The 23,799-nt window shown below is 47.2% G+C and overlaps 1 protein-coding gene across 14 annotated transcripts in view; it reads left to right on the top strand.

Annotated features, from left to right (window-relative positions):
* Nucleotides 1-891: 891 nt before the first annotated feature.
* The window catches only part of TPM3 (tropomyosin 3), a 73,988-nt gene continuing 51,080 nt past the window's right edge, over nt 892-23,799 (top strand). For 4 of the 14 annotated variants that reach the window (XM_068252338.1, XM_068252344.1, XM_068252343.1 and 1 more), the window contains exon 1: nt 4,510-4,697. In XM_068252338.1, coding sequence (XP_068108439.1) covers nt 4,560-4,697 — 138 coding nt within the window. In that variant the 5' untranslated portion in view covers nt 4,510-4,559. Of the gene's footprint in view, nt 1,093-2,348; nt 2,475-4,509; nt 4,698-23,799 lie in introns of those variants that run through there. The other 10 variants (XM_068252339.1, XM_068252337.1, XM_068252340.1 and 7 more) reach the window with 7 other exon arrangements.

The raw sequence follows: 23,799 nt of genomic DNA, 5'->3' as shown, positions 1-23,799 counted from the left end.
TCTTTAAGCTCTCCGACTAAGTTAGTCATGGAGAGGGCTGTTATCTGACTTTTATTATCTCAACTGTAAGTTAACTGTTTACTTTTTCTCTGCTAGTGGAGAGGTCATTACTTCACAGACTGCTCTGAAAGACTCATTTTGAATTCTGAGTGTTGTGTAATCTGCACATATTATAGAATAATGCAATGTTAGAAAAAACACTATATACCTGAAAATAAAAGTATGAGAATATCTTCTTTGCTGCTAATCTTCTAAAAATTATTCATAGTACACAACCAATTCATTATATCATATTTTTTTCGCTTCAGTGTCTCTTTAAGCAGAGACAATCAAACAGTAAAAACGTAAAAAGTAGATTTAAACATAAAATAAAACTGTGAGATATCTATAAAAAAAATCATTTTTAGGCGAAAGAGGATAGATACAATACTTTATCTCATCAGTTTATTTTCACCTCGTGTGTCCTTTAACCAACTCGCACTCCTCTTTTGCTCCCTCAAAACTAAACCAGAGCCGACCTTGTTTCCTTTCATGACTGACTTCTTGTGGTGGGTATTTTGTATTTTTATAACGGTGACACAATGACACCTTGAAGTATCATTGTCTAGTCAGATATTTGAGGAGTGTAATAGCTGGGGGGGGGGGGGGGGGGATATAATAACTCCTTGATGACAATGCCTCCACTCTGAACTGATGCTGTAACACAATAATCATCTCCTCATTCTCTGCCACCAGTTGTCCTTCACAGGCCAAATATGGACGTGTGAGGAGCCCCCCCTAGCCTGAGGGAACAATGCCACGGGCACAGAGTTCTGAGAGAGGAAGGGGAGGGGTGCTGACACCACCAAGAGACAGGTGTGCCCCCTGAGCCTTATAATGGATCAGGGGGGACAGAGGTCTCTGATAGAGGAACAAGTCACTGGCTGAAGCAGGGCAGCCCACTGGCAGTGGAATAGCCCATCCGACACCAGCACTAACATGGAGGCCATCAAGAAGAAGATGCTAATGCTGAAGCTGGATAAGGAGAACGCCCTGGACCGGGCTGAGCAGGCGGAGGAGCAGAGGAAGCAGGTGGAGGAGAAATGCAAACAGGTACGGTGCTGCAAGCTGCTCCTATGTGGACAGATCACAGACAAATCATTCCAGCCCCAGTCTGTGTCTGACCACTCTAGAAAAAAAGGAGAGGGGGTCAGGGGGAAAAGGTAGGAGGGAGAGGAACACTGTGTGTGTAATTCCTTATCTTAGTAGCTAAGCATTGCTGCAGACTGGAGCTTGTATACAGACAGGAAGTTCTGAATCAGAATAATACCATGTATTGGCTTATTTAAACGAAAAATAGTTAGCTTCCAGCTAGTAAGCCTTCTTCAGACTCTATTCCTGTTGACTGACAATGTTAGTACCTACACTCAGAAGGAGGTAGAGAGATGTTTATTAATTTATTTTATTTTATTTTGCAAATATAAGTGTCATCCAGATACATGAATTACAAAGGATCTTGCAAGGATTGTAAGGTATTTATGGCAAATAGATAAGACCCTTGCTTTACTTAATGCCTACATAGACACAAGCTGAAGCACAAGCTGAGCTGAGAGGAATATGGATGTTTCCCTTTTAAACAATACCAGTTGCCTGGCAGTCCTGCTGATCTCTTTGGCTGCAATAGTGGCTGAATCACACACCTGAAAAGAGCAGGCAGCTAATCCAGTCTGAATTCAGTCAGAACACCTGATCTGCATGCTTGTTCAGGGGCTGTGGCTGAAAGTATTAGAGACACAGGATCAGCAGGAGAGTCAGGCAACTGGTATTATTTAAAAAGGGAAAATCCATATCCTTCTGAGTTTAGGTTACCTTTAACTGTTGATCGTATTATTATAAAATGATAAAGTGTGTAAATCTAATCATTTTAACAATTCTAACAATGTGAAGTACTCCCCTGAGCCCAGCATAAGTAGTACTTGGGGTCCGTGTACCACATGTGGAGAATTTTAGGATGTAAAATATATAGAGAGTAATGCTGGGAATACACGGCTCGATTCAGAGCCATTTCGATGGCTCGATTGATCATTTCCAACACGTCCGATCTCCCGCCCGATTGTTTCCGTGCTCGATTCTGAATGGGAGACAATGGAAAAAGAAAAGAAAAACGAGCGAAAGATAAGAGAATTGCCCACAGAATCGAGCGCAAAAAACGATCGGGCGCGGAATTGAGCGCGAAAATCGAGCCGTGTATTTCCAGCATGAGACACTGCCATGCTGTGGGTGGGTGTGGCTGGTGGGTGGAGCTAGGAACTCAGAGGCCTCAGTTCTGGGTAGACTGACCTTCCTTTACTGCCCTCTTGTGTCCACAGTTGGAAGATGAGCTGGTGTCCATGCAGAAGAGGCTGAAGGGGACAGAGGACGAGCTGGACAAATACTCAGAGGCCCTGAAAGATGCCCAGGAGAAGCTGGAGGTGGCTGAGAAGAAGGCAGCTGATGTACGTACCTGTCCAGGGAAAGGGTTGCGGCCTTGCGGGAGATCGAGAGGAGAAGGTGGGAGTGAAACTTGGGGAATTATGAGTGACGGGAGGAGGCCTGAGCTCAGGGCCGTTTCTTGGGCAGTGCAGGCCTATTTTTTTCTGCTGCTTCTCTTCCCTGCCCCCTCTGCAGTGGTGTCCGCTGTGATTGGGCTGCAGAGGAGGTGGAGCAAAGAAGGAGCCTCAAACAGAACAATCAGTAACCGCAGATACCAGGTGAGTATAGCTGGCAGCATAGGATCGATGGACAGGTGGGAAAGCAAGGCACAGGCACCAACCCTCACCAGGCAATCACCCTGAGAAGTTACAGAGGTCAATATGGCAGTGATGTAGTGTTGTCCGGATCATGAACGATTCGGATCTTTGATCCGAATCTATTTTGTGAGTCGAATAATCCGAATCATCAAAGTGAGTGATTCGGATCGCAAAGGGGGCGGGGCCAGGAGCGACACGCGGCCCTCTCAGCGGGCAGCGGGGTCCTGGAAGCAGAGCAGAGATGGATCGCTCTGTTGAAGGGGAGCCAGCCTTGCAAGAAGAGAGGTAGATGAGAGAGAGGGGACATGGGTGCCACTGCCAGATATGTGCAGAGCACACATACTGGCTGAAATGTGCTGCTCATTATAGGCTGTCTGTTCCGTAGTTGTGCACAGTGAACAAATTGGAAACTTTTGGCACAGCTCAGTAACGTTACAGGCAGCATGCTGGGCTAGGACAGGGCAGGCACTGTGATTGCTGTGCAATATGTTCCTCCTGCACTGCTCTAAACAGCTGCACTTCACTTCTGGGAATGCTTTGGGGAATGGGAGTTGGGAGTATACAGAACATATAGGTGAAATATATGTAATTATATGATTGCAGCATGTGGGTATTGTGTTCAAACAAACATTTCTGCTCTCTGCTCGTCCCTCCTCCCTTCTCTGTCCACTCCCTGCCCTCTGTCCATCTTCTCCCCTTCTCTGTGTGTCCACCCCCCTCTCCTTCTCCTGCCCTGCTAGTCAATTTACCCCCGAATGCTTCCCTTGTAAAATGATCCGAGATTCGGATCAAAGATCCTGATCTTTTCAATGATCCGATTCGAATCATCCGGATCATTGAAAAGATCCGAACTTCGCATCTCTACAGTGATGGGAGCTCCATCACAGTAACTGGGGACCCCAGGAAATACTAGAGTCCCTCAGAAGTTACAGGAGTCCACATAGCAGTCACATGACACTTCCAGCAGTAATTAGGGACTCCAACAATCACAGGAGCCCCACCGCAGTAACTGGGGACCACAGGAGACCCAAAGTACACAGCGAAGCAGCATTACCCACTATTTGGGTCACACCAGGACATAGTGATGGCTGGAGAGCAGTGAATGAATTTCCCATGTGAAATGCATTTTTTCTTCTTTCTTGATTGAAGCTCATTTGCTAGTGCCAACTAAATCATTGCCCTAACATGCCAATATCCACTGACCCAGCAAGAGAAGGCAACACAGTGCCAATCAAAGCCAGCAGCTGTTGGCCAATCAGCTGGGTAATTAACCAGAAGCTAAAGGCTTAATTTAATTCCCTCTCTGGCTCAGTGGATCTCATTACTACTCACTGGCAAGGAAAGAGGCTTTTGTAAATCAGGCCTCGTGTCAGGGGCGAGGCTGCAGTACCGGCAATGATCGCCAGATGTCAGTAGCGCACCCTTTCCATTATGAAGTGTGAGAACAGGATTGCGATATGCAGCGGTGGCCAACAGATGGCCAACAGATAGTTGCAGTATCCTTTGGCAGCCGCTAGGTGGCAGAGAGGAGAGATTTATCTCTGGTTGCCAGTATATTGGAAGCGGGGATGCAGTAATGGATATTGGCCGTCAGATGGCAGCAGCGGACAAGTTTATAGCGCACGATGTTGCAGTACCGGGCAGCGGCCAGCAGAGCGCAGCAGAAACCCCCCTTCTCCCTCCTCCGCAGGCTGAGCCGTGTATAAGGGCGTGGCGGGCGGAAGTGGGGGCTCGCGCGCGGAGCGGAAGTTTCGGCCAGTCGGAGAGGGACGGAGGTGGAGGAGGAGGAAGATGGCCGCAGGGGGGATAAGCAGCATCGAGGCCGTGAAGAGGAAGATCCAAGTCCTGCAGCAGCAGGCGGACGAGGCAGAGGAGAGGGCGGAGAAGCTGGCCCGGGAGACTGAGAGCGAGAAGAGAGCCCGGGAGCAGGTGACGCCCCACTCCCCCCCCCCCCCCGTGCTACAGCCGCTATCCGGGGGCAGCCAGATCTCCCACCCCTGTACTGCAGACATCTCCTTACTGACCCGGGGACACCCGAATCCCACCGCACCCCTCACCACAGCCGCTACCCGGGGGCAGCCCAATGTCCTGCACCCCCACACTGCAGACACCACCCTACTGACCCGGGGACACCTGATTCCCCCATACCACAGCCCCTGTCCTACACAGACAGGGACACCCCAATGTCCTGCACCCCCACACTGCAGACACCACCTCACAGAGCCAGGGATACAGGAATCCTCCACACCCCATACCACAGTCCATATTGGGGGACAGCTGAATACTCACCCCATTATCAAGACTCAGCCAGGGATACCCTAATCTCCCCCACACCACAAATCACAGCCCCCTAGCCAGGGACCAACTGAGTATCACACCCCACTATTCTGAGTGGCTGGATTGTGTAATGGTTAAGGGCTCTGCCTCAGATGTAGGAGACCTGGGTTTAAATCTTGGCTCTGCCTGTTCAGTAAGCTGCACCTATTCAGTAAAGAGTTCTTTGGACAGGTCTCCCTAACTGCTGCTGCCTACTGAGTGCTCTAGTGACTGCCTCGCAAGTGCTTTGAGTCTGACAGGAGAAAAGCGCTATACAAAAAAATGAATTATTATTTTATCACAGCCCCTTTCCTACAGCCCCTGCCCTACAGGGAATCCTCCTGCACCCCTTATGTCCTGCATACCAAAACTGATATCCAGGGACACCTGAATCCCACACATGCCCCATCATTCCACTGCTCATCACTTAGCCACACCCTGCACCCCATCCTACAGGGTGAGAGGTACCCAAGAGTGGGTGGCACTGAGATGCTTCACTGCCCCTTCATTCCACTGCCCATCACTTAGCCACACCCTGCACCCCCATCCTACAGGGTGAGAGGTACCCAAGAGTGGGCGGCACTGAGATACTGCTCATCACTTAGCCACACCCGGCACCCCATCCTACAAGGGGAGAAGGCAAGCGGCACTGAGATGCTGCTCCGCCACTTCACACTCGCACACACTTCATCCCACTGCCACTCCCTCAGCCACCCCCTGCACCCCCATCTTACAGGGTGAGAGGTGAGCCCCAAGTAGCAGGCCCCTACTCCACACACACCTCCCTGCCTTGCGCTGTACCCTGTTAACACATTGGGCAAGGTCATGGGACTGGGTGACAGCTTAATACCCGTGCTAACTTACCCCATCACACTATACATTCCAATACTTCATAGCTGGTGTATGTACAACATGTAATTGACAGTCATTATTCCTCTGTGTAGCAGTATACAGTATTGTACTGTGCATTCAGGGTGAGGTGAACAAATGAATGAGCTGTACTGTGTGCCAGTCATCATACTGTACAGTACTTTGCTGTTTACTGCCATTTACTGTACCATATGCCAATCCTTGTATCTTACCACTGCTCTGTACAATAGTGTTGATCACTGCCCTGTGTGCCTTTTATGCCACCCATACTGTACCATACACCAGCCACTGCCAGTATTGTTTGAGTATATATAGAAAGGACCATAGAAAAAGTTCATGCAAAACATTTTTGGTACAAAAAATATAAAAAACTTTGACACAAAACTGCAAAGGGATTTGTTAAAAAAATATCTCTAAGAGGATCCTTGTGGATTCTTCCAATACAGGATAATGACAATAAGAACTTTGTTGTAGACTTGATGCAATTGTAATGAGGTAACGACACGCTCGTTTCGGGCACACAAGGCCCTTCGTCAGGCCAATTTACCATCTGTTAATCCTGTGGGCAATACACTTCTATCTCAGCAGCTGGTTTCATTGGACGTATATCCTGTCCGCCTTTAGGATTGTGCAATATAATACATCTGGTCGGTGCAGATGTTTCGTTGCCTCCTTGATGTTTCTACCATGTATTGCCCATAGGATTAAGACAGTACTTTGTGCAAATTGGCCTGGCGAAGAGCCTTGTGTGCCTGAAACGAGCGTGTTGTTGCCTCTTTACAATTGCATCAAGTCTACAACAAAGTTCTTATTGTCATTATCCTGTATTGGAAGAATCCACAAGGAGCCTCTTAACCTCTTGACGACCAGCTAACGCCGATTGGCGTAAACTGGTCGTCTGCGGGTTACCATGGAAACGGCCGCTCGATCGAGCGGCCTTTCCATGTCAGTTCACGGAGGGTGTCTCCGTGAACAGCCGGAGAGCCGCCGATAGCGGCTCGCCGGCAAAATGTAAACAGGCGGGGAAGAAATCCCCGCTGTTTACATCATACGGCGCTGCTGCGCAGCAGCGCCGTAAGTCAGATCGGCGATCCCCGGCCTCTGATTGGCCGGGGATCGCCGCCATATGATAGGCTGAAGCCTATCCCACAATGCGCAGGACGGTTATCCGTCCTGCGCAGCCCAGCAAGGGAGAGGGAGGTAAGGGGAGGGAGGGAGCGCACAAAACGCTGCGGAGGGGGGCTTTGAGGAGCCCCCTCCGCTACCCACTAATGGCCGGCGGCGATCAGACCCCCCCCCCCCCCCCAGCAGGACATCCCCCTAGTGGGGAAAAAAGGGGGTAGTCTGATCGCCCTGCTGCACTGCTGATCGGTGCTGCGGGCTGTAGAGCCCACGCAGCACCGATCAGTGAAAAATCCCCTGGTCGGCAAGTGGTTAAAGCTATATTTTTAACGAATCCCTTTGCAATTTTGTCAGTTTTTGATATTTTTTGTACCAAAAATTTTGCATGAACTTCTTCTATGGTCCTTTCTATTTATATTTAACTTGTGAATGTGTGCAGTGGATGACCCGAAAAAGGATTAGCAGTTTTCTTTTTTCCATCTATATAAAAAGACGCTACTCCCAATTATACCACTACCAGTAGTGTTTGACACACTCTCTCTCTACATTGGTCGACTGCACAATGTTTTCACTGAACTGGATTTTGACAAGTACTGTTGTTTAGAGTGACTTCCAGTACCACTGTGCTGCCATTACCCTGTATACTCTTCCTACACTTACAGCGCGCTCCCCAGACATGTTTAACCTCCTTGGTGGGTCTGATTAGTTCTAAATTTAATGCTGGGTACACACGGTACGATTTTCCGTGCAATCCATGCATCCGATTAATAAAATCCCTTATATCCGATATTACTCCCGATCGATTCTGCGCTCCATTTCTCATAGAAGCGAATGGAGAAAGATAAGAAAAATGAGAGAAGATAGGAGAATCAAGCGGGAAAAAACGATCGTGTCAGAAAATTGTACTGTGTACCCAGCATAAATCCCAATCTACACGTTGCGATTCTTTGTGCGATTCGATTACGATTCTATTTATGATCCGATTAATTCCGACATGTCCGATCGGGATTCGACTTGCCATTGTTTTGCAATGGCAAATTGAATTGAATCGAATCCTGATCGGACATGTCTGATTTAATCGAATCGCACAAAGAATCGTATCGTGTAGATTGGGCTGAAGTCTAAAAAGCGGTGCAATTTTTTTCAACTTTTGAGCCTCATCTACACTGTACAATTTCCCATCAGATGGATCTAATAAGAAATTGCGTCGTGTCTAGACGTCCACGTTTTTTCAGATCAATTTTGTGATAGATTTTGCTTTTGATAAGTACCCAAAATCTATAGCAAAATCTAACGCAATCCGATAAGTTACTCGTGTTGTGGACTCTGCAGTAACCTCCTCAGTGGTAGCATTTTTTCCCCCTGGCTGGGGATTACTGAAGTGGTTTTTGTTTTTTTTCCACCCTGAGCCTTGGTCGGGAATACCACTGGGGGGGGGGGGGGGGGTTAAGCCTAGAGAAGTTGTAACTGGGTGGTCAAGAAGTGCAGGCAGTACTGATCAGACTACTTTTGTGGCTCCTTCTCCTGCTTCTTTGCTCTCCATAGAACAGAATTGCAAGTGACCTGTAGTTGCAGTTTATCCTAAAAAAAACTCTCTACATCAGAGGAACACAGGCTGCTCTCCAAACTCCACTTCTAGTTGCCTGCAACCAGATGTGCGATATTGATCAACTGGACAGTAGAGCATCCGGTGATCGCAGACAATGTGCACTGCTGCTTTGTACTGCAGCAGACACATTCACTAGGAGCTTAAAGGGAAGGTTCAGGGAGGGGAGTGAAAAAATAAAAATCAATTTCCACTTACCTGGGGCTTCCTCCAGCCCGTGGCAGGCAGGAGGTGCCCTCGCCGCCGCTCCGCAGGCTCCCGGTGGCCGACCCGACCTGGCCAGGCCAGCTGCCAGGTCGGGCTCTTCTGCGCTCCAAGGCCCAGCACTTCTGTGTCCCACGCTGACGCAGTAGTTCTGCGCCTGCGCAGTACAGCCCGGCGGACGTCCAATGACGTCAGCGCGGCTGCGTAGGACGCAGAAGTGCCGGGCCTTGGAGCGCAGAAGAGCCCGACCTGGCAGCCGGCCTGGCCGGGTCGGCCACCGGGAGCCTGCGGAGCGGCGCCGAGGGCACCTCCTGCCTGCCACGGGCTGGAGGAAGCCCCAAGTAAGTGGAAATTGATTTTTATTTTTTCACTCCCCTCCCTGAACCTTCCCTTTAAAGAAAACCTGAACTGAAAATGTAAAAATCAAAATAAACATACACAAGTCATACTTGCCTCCTGTGTAGTCTACTCCTCAATCTTTCTCCTGTCCCGTGTCCTGTTTGTCCACTGTGATCACTGGAATTCCCCATCCTCCATTTTGTAAATGGCTATCACTGTTAAACCGGATCTGAGATGACAAACTATGACAAGTAACTTGTCTATATATCTTATCTAAAGTTTAGATAGTTTACACAGCAAATCTAGCTGCAAACAGCTTCAACAGTTTGATTATTTCTTCCTGTGATGCAATGAGGGCAGCCGTGTTCTGTTTGTCATATTACACAGGCAAGTTGATAGCATCTGGAGCTTCTCAGCCTGTGACAAATTCACTCCTCCCCTCTGCCTCTGAAATCTCTGGCTAATAACCTCCTTTTCTTCCTGTCCAGACTGAGCTCCCATAAGCCCTTGGTACAAGAGTTTGAGACTGCCAAGGCACTCCGAAGCTGTGGGCGGAGCTTGTTTAGTTTATAGGGAATTAGAGTATTAAAACAAAACAAAAAAGTATTTGGCTTGAGGAATGCCCTATAAACTATATGAAAGGAACACAATTATGCAATGAGTAAAAGTTTATCTCGGATCCACTTTAAACTGTAACAACGCCCACTTGAGCCATAGGGAAACATGGGCATTACCTGGCACATCAATTGTCCTCTCAGCTATAACTGACGGCAACTTGTATATAACTAACTGATATATTTCAGTTTTGACAAAATGTTGTCAGAACTGGAAAGGATTATTGTCAGAAGAAAATGGTGAGCTTCTCTTCTGAGAGGAACTGATGACAAGGTAACTATGGAATGTTCATTTGAAGTTACCTCATGTGTTTATTTTAAATATTTTTACTCAGTACAGGTTCTCTTTAAGTAGTATGTCTGTTCACTGATCATTCTAAAACGGTCATCTGATGGGATCTTTACTAATGGCTTCAAGTGACAATGGTTTCTGTGTATCGGGCTTTATACTGGGAATCGAAGAGTATATTGATCCATTTGACAATGATGGGGAGATGGTCCTGTGCTTCTCTTCAGCTGTCACTCATAGATCTGCTTGTTAAAGTGAATACTAGGTGAGAGGTATAGGGAGGCTGCCATATTTATTTTCTTCTAAACCATACCAGTTGCCTGGCTGTTCTGCTGATCCTTTGCCTCAAATACTTTTAGCCCGGGCCTCTCAACAAGCATGCTGCAGATCAGGTGTTAATGACTTTGTCAGATCTGACAAGATTAGCTGCATGCTTGTTTCTGGTGTTATTCAGACACAACTGCAGCCAAATAGATCAACAGGGCTGCCAGGAATCTGGTATTGTATAAAAGGCAGCCTCCCACCTCGGTTCTGTTTAAAGTGTATTTGAGATGGTACACTGGCCCTTATGTATACTTAACTGGGGCTTCCGCGTCCTCTTTGGGCCCCTCAGTTCTGACGCAACGACTCCCAGTAATCCGGTCAGTCAGTGCCAGTCGTGGGCTTCTGCGCATGCTTGGTCGCTTCTGTCTCAAGGTCGCCGGAGGGGTTGCCAAGCTGTGCATGCGCAGAAGCCCGCCACTGGCCGGATTACCAGGAGTACAGGCAGAGGAGGTGGGTTGGTATTTGTGCGGCAACGTACCAAATAAGAGTCAGGTAAACAGGGGAATTATCATTTATCAACAAGAAAAGTAATAGAGATTTTATCTTTTGGATTGCCTGGTTAGCATCCTTATTACTGGTTTACCAGATAGCGGGTCACTTTGCCATTATTCATCTAACTAGACGAACGTCGCTGCACCTGCGTGGCTGCACATGTCCTTTCTCTCTGAGTGTAAGCTCCTGTGGTGCAGAGACTTATGGGAATGGATCAGTGATCTCTGTACGTTCCCCCTGCACTGTATAGCCAGTCTCGCTGAGTTGCAGAACTGGCAGCCTCCAGCCAGAGTTTATCCAGAAGGTGTATTGGGCTTAGCTGTGTTGTCACAGGGCGGCTGCCTCTCCCGGCTCTCAGGGTTGGGTTGTTGTGTCATCCTCCTCTCATTCCCGGCTCACGCTGACATCTTCACACGCTTCCAGAGCTGCCACACAATGGTGTCACCCAGCAGCCTAACGATAAGATTTAAAGGAGCGGTACACCTGATATTCAGAAAGCACTCCTCATCTGAGCTGTGCAGGGATGGAAGTCTGGTGCCTTTATTGTGTGTTTTGGAAAGATGGGGGGAACACTCATTTCCTTTATCGCAGATGTGCTCCTCCTGCCTACTGACTGGTAGAGACTAGTCATCCCAGGACTACAGGAAACTGTTACTGAGAAATATGGAAGCTGCCATCATTCATTTAAAGGCCAAGTGTAGTGAGAGGCATATGGAGGCTGCCATATTTATTTCCTGTTAAAAGGGATACTGTAGGGGGGGGGGGGGGGGGGTCAGGGGAAAATGAGTTGAAGTTACCCGGGGCTTCTAATGGTCCCCCGCAGACATCCTGTGCCCGCGCAGCCACTCCCCAATGCTCCGGCCCCGCCTCTGGTTCACTTCAGGAATTTCAGACTTTAAAGTCTGAAAACCACTGCGCCTGCGTTGCCGTGTCCTCGATCCCGCTGATGTCACCAGGAGTGTACTGCGCAGGCCCAGTATGGTCTGCGCAGGTCTCTGATTACGCTGCTGCTGGAGCCGCTCGGGGGACAACCCGCAGATACACATAGGCATTGCAGATGATTGCTGCGGCTGCTGCTATGCCACCCAGGGAGATGTACAGCAGATCCCACTGCCGCCGCTCGGGGGACAAGACAATGGACACCGGCATACAGATTGCAGCAGCTGCTGCTATGCTGGAACACCTCCGGATAACTCTGCTGCTGCTGACACAGTGCCCGCCCAGACAGGTAAATTGTTACATTTGGACTATAAGATGCAGTAACTTTTTCCCCCCACTTTTGGGGGAGAAAAAGTGCGTCTTATAGTCCGAAAAATACGGTACTTGTGCTAGCATCTTCTTGTAGTCCTGACAGTAGACTACACTTTTGCACACACAGCCTATATAGTGCTGCAGAAGATGTTGGTTCTATATAAATTAATAATAATATGGTAGGGCATCCAGAGCTGTGGATTTGGTACAAAAATCATCAGACTCCTCAGTTATGAAACCACAGACTCCGACTCCAGGTATCCAAAATTACTCCGACTCCTCCTGCTCCACAGCCCTGAGGACATGAGGGCATCAGACTATGACTATTGTAGGGACAAGACAAATAACATTTATATCGCGCTTTTCTCCTGGCGGACTCAAAGCGCCAGAGCTGCAGCCACTAGGGCGCGCTCTATAGGCAGTAGCATTGTTAGGGAGACTTGCCAAAGGTCCCTACTGAATAGGTGCTGGCTTAAGGTGCGTACACACATGCGACTATAGTCGTTTGTAACGATCGTTCCCCGATCTTTACCAACGACGATCGTTACAAAAAACGAACCAACGACTATTAAGGCAAACGACGAACGAGGCAAATCGCTACAAAACAAAGTTCTGTCTTGGCGGATTTTTACCACCGACGATCGTTAGCAAAAGTGGCACATCGTTGGAAACGATCGTTCGTACCAGGCTGGACATGCGCATTTCACTTTTTCTCCAAGGAACTTTACAATTTTATGCGCAGGCGCATTAAGTGCTTTTACGTGGTGTAACGTTCGTTCTAACGATGTGATCGTTACATACTTTTTACAACTAACTTTACTTCGGTCGTTCTTTCGTCAATTAAAAGATCGTTCGTCGTTGACAACGAACGATCGTTGTCGCATGTGTGTACGTAGCATCACTGAACAGGCAGAGCCGAGATTCAAACCCTGGTCTCCTGTGTCAGAGGCAGAGCCCTTAACCATTACACCATCCACAGTGTTCTCCCCAGAATTTTTTCCCAGCCGGGTGGCATGAAATAGTAGCCGGGTGGCATGAAAAAGTAGCCGGGTGGGGCAAGTTGAAAATGCAGGGCAACTGTGCTTACAGCATAGGAGGAGGTGAGCCAATGACAGCCGGGTGGTCACCAAATCTAGCCGGGTGGAGCACCCGGCTAAAAGAGCCGGCGGAGAACACTGCATCCAGGGACATCAGATTTTGAGCTTCTCTGAGGACAGTCAGGGACATGACTATGTACTCTGTAAAGTGCTGCAGAAGATGTCGGCGCTATATTAATACTTATTATGATTATTATGATTATGATGGTAGGACATTAGACTTTGACTATAGTAGGGATTAGATTGTGAGCTCCTCTGAGCGCAGTGAGTGGCAGGACTGTGTACTTGGGTAAAGCGCTGCAGAAAATGTCAGTGCTATATAAATACAGGTAATAGGGTAAGGCATAAGACTATGACTATGGTAGGATTAGATGGTGAGCTCCTCTGAGGACAGTCAGTGACATGACTATGTACTCAGTACAGCGCTGCAGGAGATGTCAGTGCTATATAAATACATAATTATATGGTAGGATATTTGATTATGGCAAGATTGGATTGTGTGCTCCTTAGGAAAGGCTGTCACATTGGCCATTTTTACCGTTTTGTTTTTTTTTTTAATCTTCCTGTGGGTATGAGCCTTAATCCTTCCATAGTCATAATCTAAGATGCGTACACATCTTTTGATGTCTGCGATTGGGACCCAATCTCCTTGGGCGACATCGTTGAGCTGGCCTGTATAGACGATTGTCTGCGCTAGTGTGATGTCTACGCAGGGGAAGTGGCTTGCACAAAAGTCAATTTAATCGGCCAGGCAGATCTTTTGCGGGTTGGGGTCGGGGCTGTTGTACGCGGGCCTATCAGATGAGGTGGTTATCTGCCTCCATAACAGACTTTAGTCATGTGTGGCTTAAAGCGGATCCGAGATGAAAAACTAACTAGAACACGTAACTTGTCTATATATATCTAAAGTTTAGATAGTTTACACAGCAAATCTAGCTGCAAACAGCTTTAATTATTCCTGTGATACAGTGACAGCAGCCATGTTGTTTGTAAACATTACACAGAGGCACGCTTATCTGCATCTTGAGCAAAAAAACTAATTCCCCCTCCTCCTCCCCTCTGCCTTTGAAATCTCTGGCTAGTAATACCTCCCCCTCCTCCTGCCCAGACTGAGCTCCCATGAGCCCTTGCTACTGTCTGAAAGTGCCTTGGTCTCTGAAGACCTGTGGGCGTGGCTTCTTTAGTCTATAGGGAATTAGAGTATTAAAACAGAAACAAAAAAGTATTTAGCTTGAGGAATGCCCTATAAACAATAGGAAAGGAACACAATTATGCAAAAGTTCATCTCGGATCCACTTTAAAGAATCCTAAAGTAACAGAAAAAATCCAGTTTAACTTACCTGGGGCTTCTACTGCCCCCTGCAGCGATTTTTGCGTACTGCGCATACGTGGGATACTTTCGGCTTCGGGAGCATGATCAAAGATGCTGTGGAGTTGCCCGAACAGAAAGTGGCGGACTGGAGAAATGCTCAGTGACAGCGTGGGCACAGGGTGGCTGCAGGGGTGTGGGGGGATCCAGTAGAAGCCCCAGGTAACTTTAACATTTTTTTTTATTTTTTTTTTTCCGATTGCTTTAGGTTTCCTTTAAGGCCAGTTTGGAGGGGTGAGGGGCACTTTGTAATTATCAGTAGAGTTTCCTCTGACTGATAAATGCTGGAAGTGTCAATAAGCACTTTGTTCAGCTTGAGTCAGACTTCACCCTCTTCACAGTCATACACAGACTATAAGAACATAATACCAGTTGTTTTGTGTGTCCCCAGTGAGAGGTGAGCTTGGGCCTCTAGGTGAGGGTGCCATCCTCCTGCTGAACCACCCCCTATACACAGGTGAATGAGTCAGCTGTAGCATTGTACATAAAGGCGGAGGATATGCACACATTACTCACTAGTATTGGGGCATGCTAGGAGAGAAGGTTTAGCTTTTACAAACTAAAAGTGGACCTGTGAACTCTTGCACAGGACAGAAGGAATACCTAGAGGAATGCACCCTGTATGTATTTAGAGAGTTTAGACTGTCTAATGCCCGCTCATCTGTGTCTAATCACACCTTTACGCTTAAGACCCCACTACCGCCCCCTTCACCTATTTATATGGGGGTGCCTGCTTTCATCCATCTGTGTGCTCCAGGACAATGCTGCGTGTGTGGGGACAGCTCAAGGTCTCCAAAGTGTTGGGCAATTCTACGCAGCCCTCCATGACATTAGTAAGGGCAGGAGTATTAGCCAGAAATCTGATTCTATGGAATGCCAAACTATGGTGTTGCTATGGTTAATACGGAACCACATAGTGTTATGGTTTCCAGCAAGGTTCCTCAATGTTACAGCAGCTGCAGAAGTAGTAAGATTTTACGACCTTCAGTTACAAATTAACTTGTCCAGTAGTCGTGATATTCTATAGATTTTTGTACTTGTAATCCTTTAAGGGGAAGGTCCGTGATGATTAAAAAACAAAAATCTACTTACCTGGGGCATCCTCCAGCCCCTGGCAGCTGTCCTGTGCCCCTGCACAGGATTTGACCTGTCGATCTGATGGAAATTGCATGGTGTGAACCAGGCATTAGGGAGACCTTGCTGCTGCCTTGTATTGCAGATCAGTCGCAGCTCCTCATGTCTGAGCAGTGCACTATGAGTCGGTTGTTTGGGTACTCTCCATCTTGGTAGTGCTTTAGAGGGGAGATCTGTGTGATCCCAATGGCTGTCCTCCACACCCAGTCTCCATTCTGCAGAGCTCTTGCCTTAGAAAGCCTGTGTGTGCAGCAGATCGTTCTCCCCACTGCCTGGCCTTCCTTATACAGTAATACAGCGACAGTCGTGTCCTGGCCGGAGACTCTGACAACCAGCCAGCAAAATGTAGCCTTAATTAATTAGTCTTGGCGGGAAAGTCCTCATGCTGTGCCAGGAGATTGGGGGGGGGGGATTTCTTGTATGACAGCCCATTATAATTCTGAAATTGCATCAAAACTAAAATAGGAAATGGTATATGATTAAAGAGGCCCTGTAGTGACCTATCGTAGAATGTCATAAATTATTCAGAATACCCACTCTTATGGTTATCTTCCCGGTTTCAGCATCAGAAATACTTTCTATATATTGCTGTATATTGATATGTAGCCTAGCCCTCACAGTGATGTTTAGCTATGGGGAATTCTCCTCCCATAGCATTCTGGGAGACCAGACATTTGCACTGGTTTGGGAAATTCTCAGAAACAAATATTCCCCAGAGCTGCACCTGACAGGCCACCTGTGATAAATTTCAGAATGTAAATGGAGTAGAGGAAAGGTTTTTACAATGGCCACACTGACTAATATTATAAATGAAAATAAAATAAGCGGTTTTATTCACTTTTTTTTTTACTACAGTTACCCTTTAAACTAGGGACTAATGCTGCAAGGCCCGTAGGCTAACCATTTAAAGTGTACCAGAGATGTCGCTACCTAAAGATTTGATACTTACCTGGTACTTCCTCCAGCCCCATAAGCTCATCTGAGTCCCTCGCTGTCCTCCCGTGGTCTGGTGATCAGCCTCGGTAACTGGCTCAGCCGGGTAGAGTCTGGGTTTTCTGCACATGCACGGAGGGGCCACGAATGCGCTGAAGAGCCTGACTGAGCCAGTTACGGGGGCTGAACGGCAGACCGCGGGAGGACGGCAAGGGACACGTTCTTATGGGGCTGGAGGAAGCCGCGGGTAAGTATCAAATCTTTAGACAACAATATCTCTGGTTTCCTTTAAATATCAATCGGGACACTGTTGTTCTTGTACTTTTTCATGGTTTTCTCCTGAGTACTTTGGTCTCTCCTAAATTGGCTTTATGCTTTAGTATGGCAGGAGTGAGTTAGCCTATGGCAGTGATGGCTAACCTTGGCACTCCAGCTGTGGTGGAACTACAAGTCCCATGAGGCTTTGCAATACTCTGACAGCTCTAAGCATAACTCTGGGAGGAAGAGGCATGGTGAGATTCGTAGTTTTGTCACAGCTGGTTAGCCATCACTGGCCTGTGGAATCCAGGAACTGCTTCTATTGAGCTTTGAGGCTGATTTCACACTTGTGCTGTGGGCAAGGCCACTGCAGGAGAATCTCACCACACCAAAGCCCCTTTCGTAATGCCCTGCGGCAGAGTGCGCTGACAGGGTCATATGCATAGTCCCGCCCCAGTCAGTGCCGTACTCCCTGCTGGGCAGGAAGTACGTCATCTTCTGCAGCACTGTACAGAGTACATAGTCATGTCACTGACTGTCCTCAGAGGAGCTCACACTCTAATCCTACCATAGTCTGTCCTACCATATTATGCATTTCTAGAACACTGACATCTTCTGCAGCACTTTACAGTACAGATTCATGTCACTGACTGTCCTCAGAGGAGCTCACAATCTGTCTCTGCTGAACTCATAAGGTGCACACATTATTATTTAGTATTTATACAGCGCCGACATATTACGCAGCGCTGTACAGTGTATATATATCTATATATCTCTCTATCTTGTCTCACACAGCATCATGCTGGGTACACACGTTGTGATTTCCCGCTCGATCGATCCTGACCGATCGATTATTTCCGACATATCCGATCGATACAGCCGTCAATGTTGCATACTTATCATGAGGAGATCGACGGCTGTATCGATCGAGACCCAATCGAACATGTCGGAAATAATCGATCAAGCTCTGGATCGAGCGGGAAATCGCAATGTGTGTACCCAGCATTGGTGACTGTGCACAGATGTTGCTCTGCTGTAGGTATGGGGTTGTAAGGAGGGTTGGCAATGCAGGGGATGATGGGGGTCGTCATACAGGAGTATGAGAGAACATCTAGAGCCTTTACATAATGTGAGGTGCCCGGAGTAGTGTTATCCCCACTCGGTTCTGGGTCTTAGCAGGGCAGCATTTTGGATTTTAGCCTGTAGCCGTATTTGCATTGACATAAATATGCTCGTTCCTCCCTTCCGGTTTCTATAGAAGTCAGCGTTGTGTGAATCAGTCAGTGGATTCCATGGCAACTGTGGTACAGAGACAGCAACACTCACGCCTGTGTCTAAAAACAGCTCCGGACAGGCATTACTCAGAGCTAGGAGCTGGCTGTGCAGAGCGCGCCAGATATCCCTCATCAAGCTGTGCATTGTCTCCCATTCATTGGCTCAGCGACACTTTCCACAGACACTCTATATTCATGTAGTGATGATCTATTCCTCATCTCTGCCAGGATTATTGCAGGTGGTGCCAACCTCTCCTGCAGCCCTGCACAATACAGTAATATATAATGGCATGAAGCACAATACATATAATACAAGGTTGTGATACAAATCCCCCTTTCCAAATTTCCTGTTAACCCCCTTGCTGCAGCTTATTACTTACCATTCTCTAGTGTTAACCCCTTACTGATGCCTTTGATAAGAGTGATTAAAGCAAGTCATACACCCATTGAAATTTACAGATTCAAAGGGGAACTTCAGCCTAAACAAACATACTGTCGTTAAGTTACATTAGTTATGTTAAAATAGGTAATCTTTTACCCACCCTGTTTTTAAAAGAACGGGCAAATGTTTGTGAATTCATGACATTTTGGGGCAAAGCTAGACTGAATGCTCAGTCAGGGATTCTTATCAGAGCTGATAACAGGCAGATTTAGCAGAGAATAATGAAACAAAGAGCAGAGTAGGTGTTTACTGTCATGTTCCCATTGATATATATGGTAAAATACCGGAGGGTGCTTTGTCTCTGGTTCTCTTTAAACCTCCCTGAGGCTTCTTCTAGCCCCCTGCAGTCCTTCTGTGCCTTTGCTGCTGTTCCATGCTCCTCTGATTAGTTGCAGCGCCTTCTGACATCTGATTGCATGAGCTGCGTACCTCCTGATCACGCTCAAGTGGATGGGAGTGCTCTATGCTCGCACAGTATGTAAAAAATAAAGAATTGCTACTGCGCATGGGTAGAATGTTCCCAGCAATGGGAGCGCAATCAAAGACACGCCGCCCTGGTTAAATTTCAGAGGGTTGCCGCAGCTGACCAGAGGATTGTGGAATAACGGCAAGAGCACAGGACGACTGCAGGGGACTGGAAGAAGCCTGTGAAGTTAAACTGCCAACTTTTTATTTATTTATTTTTTTTTTTACTTTAGGTTCCCTTTAAAGGGACTCCGAGCACCTCTCATGGGCATGGCTTTAAGCCAGACAACTTCCAACAAAGTCGTGCTATGACCCCTCTGGAGGAGCCTCTTGCAATGGCCATGCGTGTCACTTCCTCTTCCTGCTCCATTCAGTGATGCACTTCTCTAACAGAGAAGACAGGGGTGACCCGGAAGTTATAACATAGCCAAGATGGCAGCCGCGATTTTTACATTGAAATTCAACAAAAACTATTTTATGTAGAATGGCGATTCAGGCATCAAATGAGAGAGCGCACAAGCTACAGAAAGGTGTGCATCTTTAAAGGATACCTAAAGTACCATGTGACATGAGATAGACCTGTGCATGTACAGTGCCTAGCACACAAACTATGCTGTTCCTTTTTTTTTTTTTTTTTTTTTTTTTTCCTTTCTCTGTCTGAAAGAGTTAAATCTCAGGTATGTAAGTGGCTGACTCGGTCCTGACTCAGACAGGAAGTGACTACAGTGTGACCCTCACTGATAAGAAATTCCAACTGTAAAACAGCAGAAAATGGCTTCCGAGAGCAGGTAAGCGATAAAAGGGGAGTTTATCAGTGAAGGTCACACTGTAGTCACTTCCTGTCTGAGTCAGGACTGAGTCAGCCACTTGCATACCTGATATTTAACTCTTTCAGGCAGAGAGAGAAAAAAAGATCACTGAATAGGTATTTGTGTGCTAGGCACTGTACATACCCATGTCTATCTCATCATGTCACATGTCATCTCGGGTATCCTTTAAGTACTTTGCAGTACTGGTCGAAGTCATAAAGAGAATCTGTACTCTAATATTCTTACACTAAAAAGCATACCATTCTATTCCTTATTTTCTCCTGTGCCCCTCTGTGCTGTTTCTGCAACTCTCTGCTGCAATCCTGGCTTGTAATTAACAGTTTTAGGCAATGTTTACAAACAAACTAACCAGCTTCTAATAGGCTCAGCTAAGCATAGTGTGTGAGTCATTCACAGTGTGCAGGGGGCCTGCAGAGGGTGTGTATCGCTTCTACCAATCACAAGCAGCCCTGCACATTCCACACAATCAAAGCCTTAGCCCGACAAATAGGACAGAGGAAAGATACATTGATTTATTACAGAGACAGTGTAATTAGGAAGAGCTGCAGTAAGCCCCAGCACATTAGAACAGGCATAGGAACTCATAGGATAGAAGAACTAAGGCTGAAAAAATTGTTACAGAGTCTCTTTAAAGGTATGCCCATAAAAGGTGCACTGAGTCCCTTTAAATGTTTCATTTAGCCGTGGCAAATTGACCTGTTGTACTTATTTGTAAGATCTGCTCACCTGCCAAAGCTATTCTCGTTCTGAGACGCTTAGGATATCTTATTCAGAGATACCAGCACTCGGCTAACTATCTCATGGGCAGAGTGTGGTTTATCGCAGTGCATGCTGGGAATGCTTCCCGCACTTATGCAGATGTTATCGAGAGTCATGAAATAATGGCTCTTTGTGATGCTGGAAGTGTGCAGGTGACGACTTGTATTTTCTGCTGATATGAAGGTGGAGAAGGCTTCCCTATGGGCTCTCCCACAGTCTTCTAGCAACAAAGGATCCAGCAAACTCTTGTGTGTATCCCCTGCTTTGTACCCCTTCCACTCCTATCTGTGGTTTCTAGGGGTTACTATGGAGATGGTTGGAGATATTCAGAGAAGACAAAGAAATTTAACACTGGCCTGTCCCAGGGCAGATGTAGCCAGGCGTGTATAGCTGTTGCCATGAATTACAATCAGGGGTTAATGACTTTCTGGCCTCTGCAGCGCAGATTAGCTTGGCGGTTGTTGAGCTCCATTGATTTATATGCTGTACAGCAGGTGCACAGACTAACTTAGTGTCTCAGATTTCCCAGCAAGCTCTTGGTGAACCACAACTCCTAGTGTGTAAGGAGGTGAAGGACACCAGAAACCCTCCTTGCTAAAGTGTTCTACAAAACCAGACCTGGACTCAGAACTTACTCTTTGATCGAAAACATAAGCAACAGCATAATAACTTTGAAAGTGGACCTGAACTCTTGCACAGGACAGAAGGAAAACCTAGAGAATGCACCCTGTATGTGTTTAGTTTAGCCTGTCTAATCCTGTCTAATCCCCCCCCCCCCCTCATCTGTGACTAATCACAAGTTGTAATGTGATCTCTACTCTGCCACGGAGCAGCTAATTTGAAAACACAGGATATTAACAATATGTCTGCTTCCATGAAAGCAGGAAATAGAAACATTGCAGATTTATTGCAGGATTTGTATCAGCTGTAACAAAGAAATAATTATCTTAAAGTTATGCTGTTGCATAACTTCTAATGCAGAGAGGAAGTTCTGAGTTCAGGTCTGCTTTAAAGAAAAGCATTTCTTTGTTACAGCTGCTCCTAATCCTGCAATAAATCTGCAGGGTGTCTACTTCCTGCTTTCGTGGAAGCGGGCATAAGGGCTGGTTCACACTTGGGCGATTCTTCAGCACTTTGCTGAATGCCGGTGAACAGCAAAGCGCTGCTACAATGTATCCCTATGGATACATTCATGCTGCAGCGGTTGTGATTTCGATTAATCGCAAATGCTCGGGGGCGATTGCCCTGTTCTCATTCTATTGAACGAGAATCACAAACGCAAATCGCGCAGAATCGCAAGATTTTAGTTAAGATTGGCTAGCGGCGCTCCAAGCGCCGAGTGTCCACTGGCCTTTAGGTTAACATCCTGTGTTTACAAATTATCGGCTTTGTCAAGGACTTCCGGGATTCCTGTGACACAGCTAAGAGATCAAATTACCAGGTCTGTGGAGTCGGTACAAAAATCTTTTGACTCTGACTCCTCAGTTTATGAAACCACCGACTCCAACTCCGAGTACCCAAAATTGCTTTGACTCTGACTCCACAGCCCTGCGAATTACAGTTGTGATTTAGTCACAGATGAGGGGGAATTAGATAGGCTTAAAGGACTACTGTAGGGGGTCGGGGGGAAAATGAATTAAACCCGGGGCTTCTAATGGTCCCCCGCAGACATCCTGTGCCCCTGCAGCCACTCACCGATGCTCCGCCTCCGGTTCATTTCTGGAATTTCAGACTTTAAAGTCTAAAAACCACTGCGCCTGCATGGCCATGTCCCCACTCCCGCTGATGTCACCAGGAGCGTACTGTGCAGGCCCAGTATGGTCTGTGCCTGCGCAGTACGCCCCCAGTGACATCAGCGGGAGTGAGGACACGCCAACGTGGTGCATTTCTGTTTTCTTTCCGTCCTGTGCAAGAGTTCAGGTTCACTTTAAATGGAATCCGAGCACCTCTCATGGGCATGCCTTTAAGCCAGATGACTTCCAACAAAGTAGTGCTATGACCCCTCTGGAGGAGACTCTTGCAATGGCCATGCGTGTCACTTCCTCTTCCTGCTTTATTCAGTGATGCACCTCTCTAACAGAGAAGACGGGTGACCCGGAAGTTATAACATAGCCAAGATGGCAGCCGCGATTTTTGAAATTGAACGAAAACTATTTAGTGTAGAACGGCGATTCAGGTATCAAATGAGGAGAGCACAAGCTACAGCAAGGTATGCATTTGTAAGTACTTTGCAGTACTGGTCAGTCTTTTTAAAGGCATACCTATGAGAGGCGCTCGGAGTCCTTTTAAGAAGTGAACTTCTTTCTCGTTTTGTGTCTCGGGTCACTTCTTTGGCCCTCGCCTAGCAGCCTGACATGCATTACCTAGTTCTGAGCCCCTGTGAGAGGAATGGGAGGTTTTTGTACGGCGGGCCCTTGTAAAGCACTATTATCGCAGTACTCCAGCGTGATTGGGAAGCATCATAAAATGGCTTCAGTTACAGCTGGCTTCTGGCAGGATGAGTCATTCTCACTAGCTTATCTCATCTCTGTGTGACTCCAGCTGTGAGATTCCTCTTCATGGCTTCAGGCTATGCTTCCGCCCACCTTGCTGTGTTCACATTGCATCTGCTTCTCTGTAATATAATATAAAACACTTGGAGGATGTGGGGCCCCTCGGACTGTGTGCGGCATTCACAAAAGAGCAGAGACTTCAACAATTTATTTTGCCTTTCAGGAATTTAGGTGGAGGACTTTAAAGTGTAACTGAAGTGAACTTATGAGTTAGTGTTTTACCTAAGTAGTTAAAGGGTCACTTAAGCCAACCTAAAAAAATGAGTTTTGCTCACCTGGGGCTTCTACAGCCCCCTGCTGCAGTCCGGTTCCCACGCAGACGAGCTCCGATGCTCCTGGCCCCGCCAGCAGCCGGTTTCGGCGACAGGAGCAGACAGGCCTGGGACCGCGAGTGATTCTTTACGTTCCTGGCTGCAATAGCAGTATAGAGGGCGCTATTGCGGCCAGGAACGCAAAGAATCGCTCGTGGCGCTGCCATGTGAGCTGGGCAC

This window comes from Hyperolius riggenbachi, chromosome 9, assembly GCF_040937935.1.
Source record: "Hyperolius riggenbachi isolate aHypRig1 chromosome 9, aHypRig1.pri, whole genome shotgun sequence".
Classification (NCBI taxonomy): Eukaryota; Metazoa; Chordata; class Amphibia; order Anura; family Hyperoliidae; genus Hyperolius; species Hyperolius riggenbachi.
This window is presented reverse-complemented; position numbering and strand designations above follow the sequence as displayed.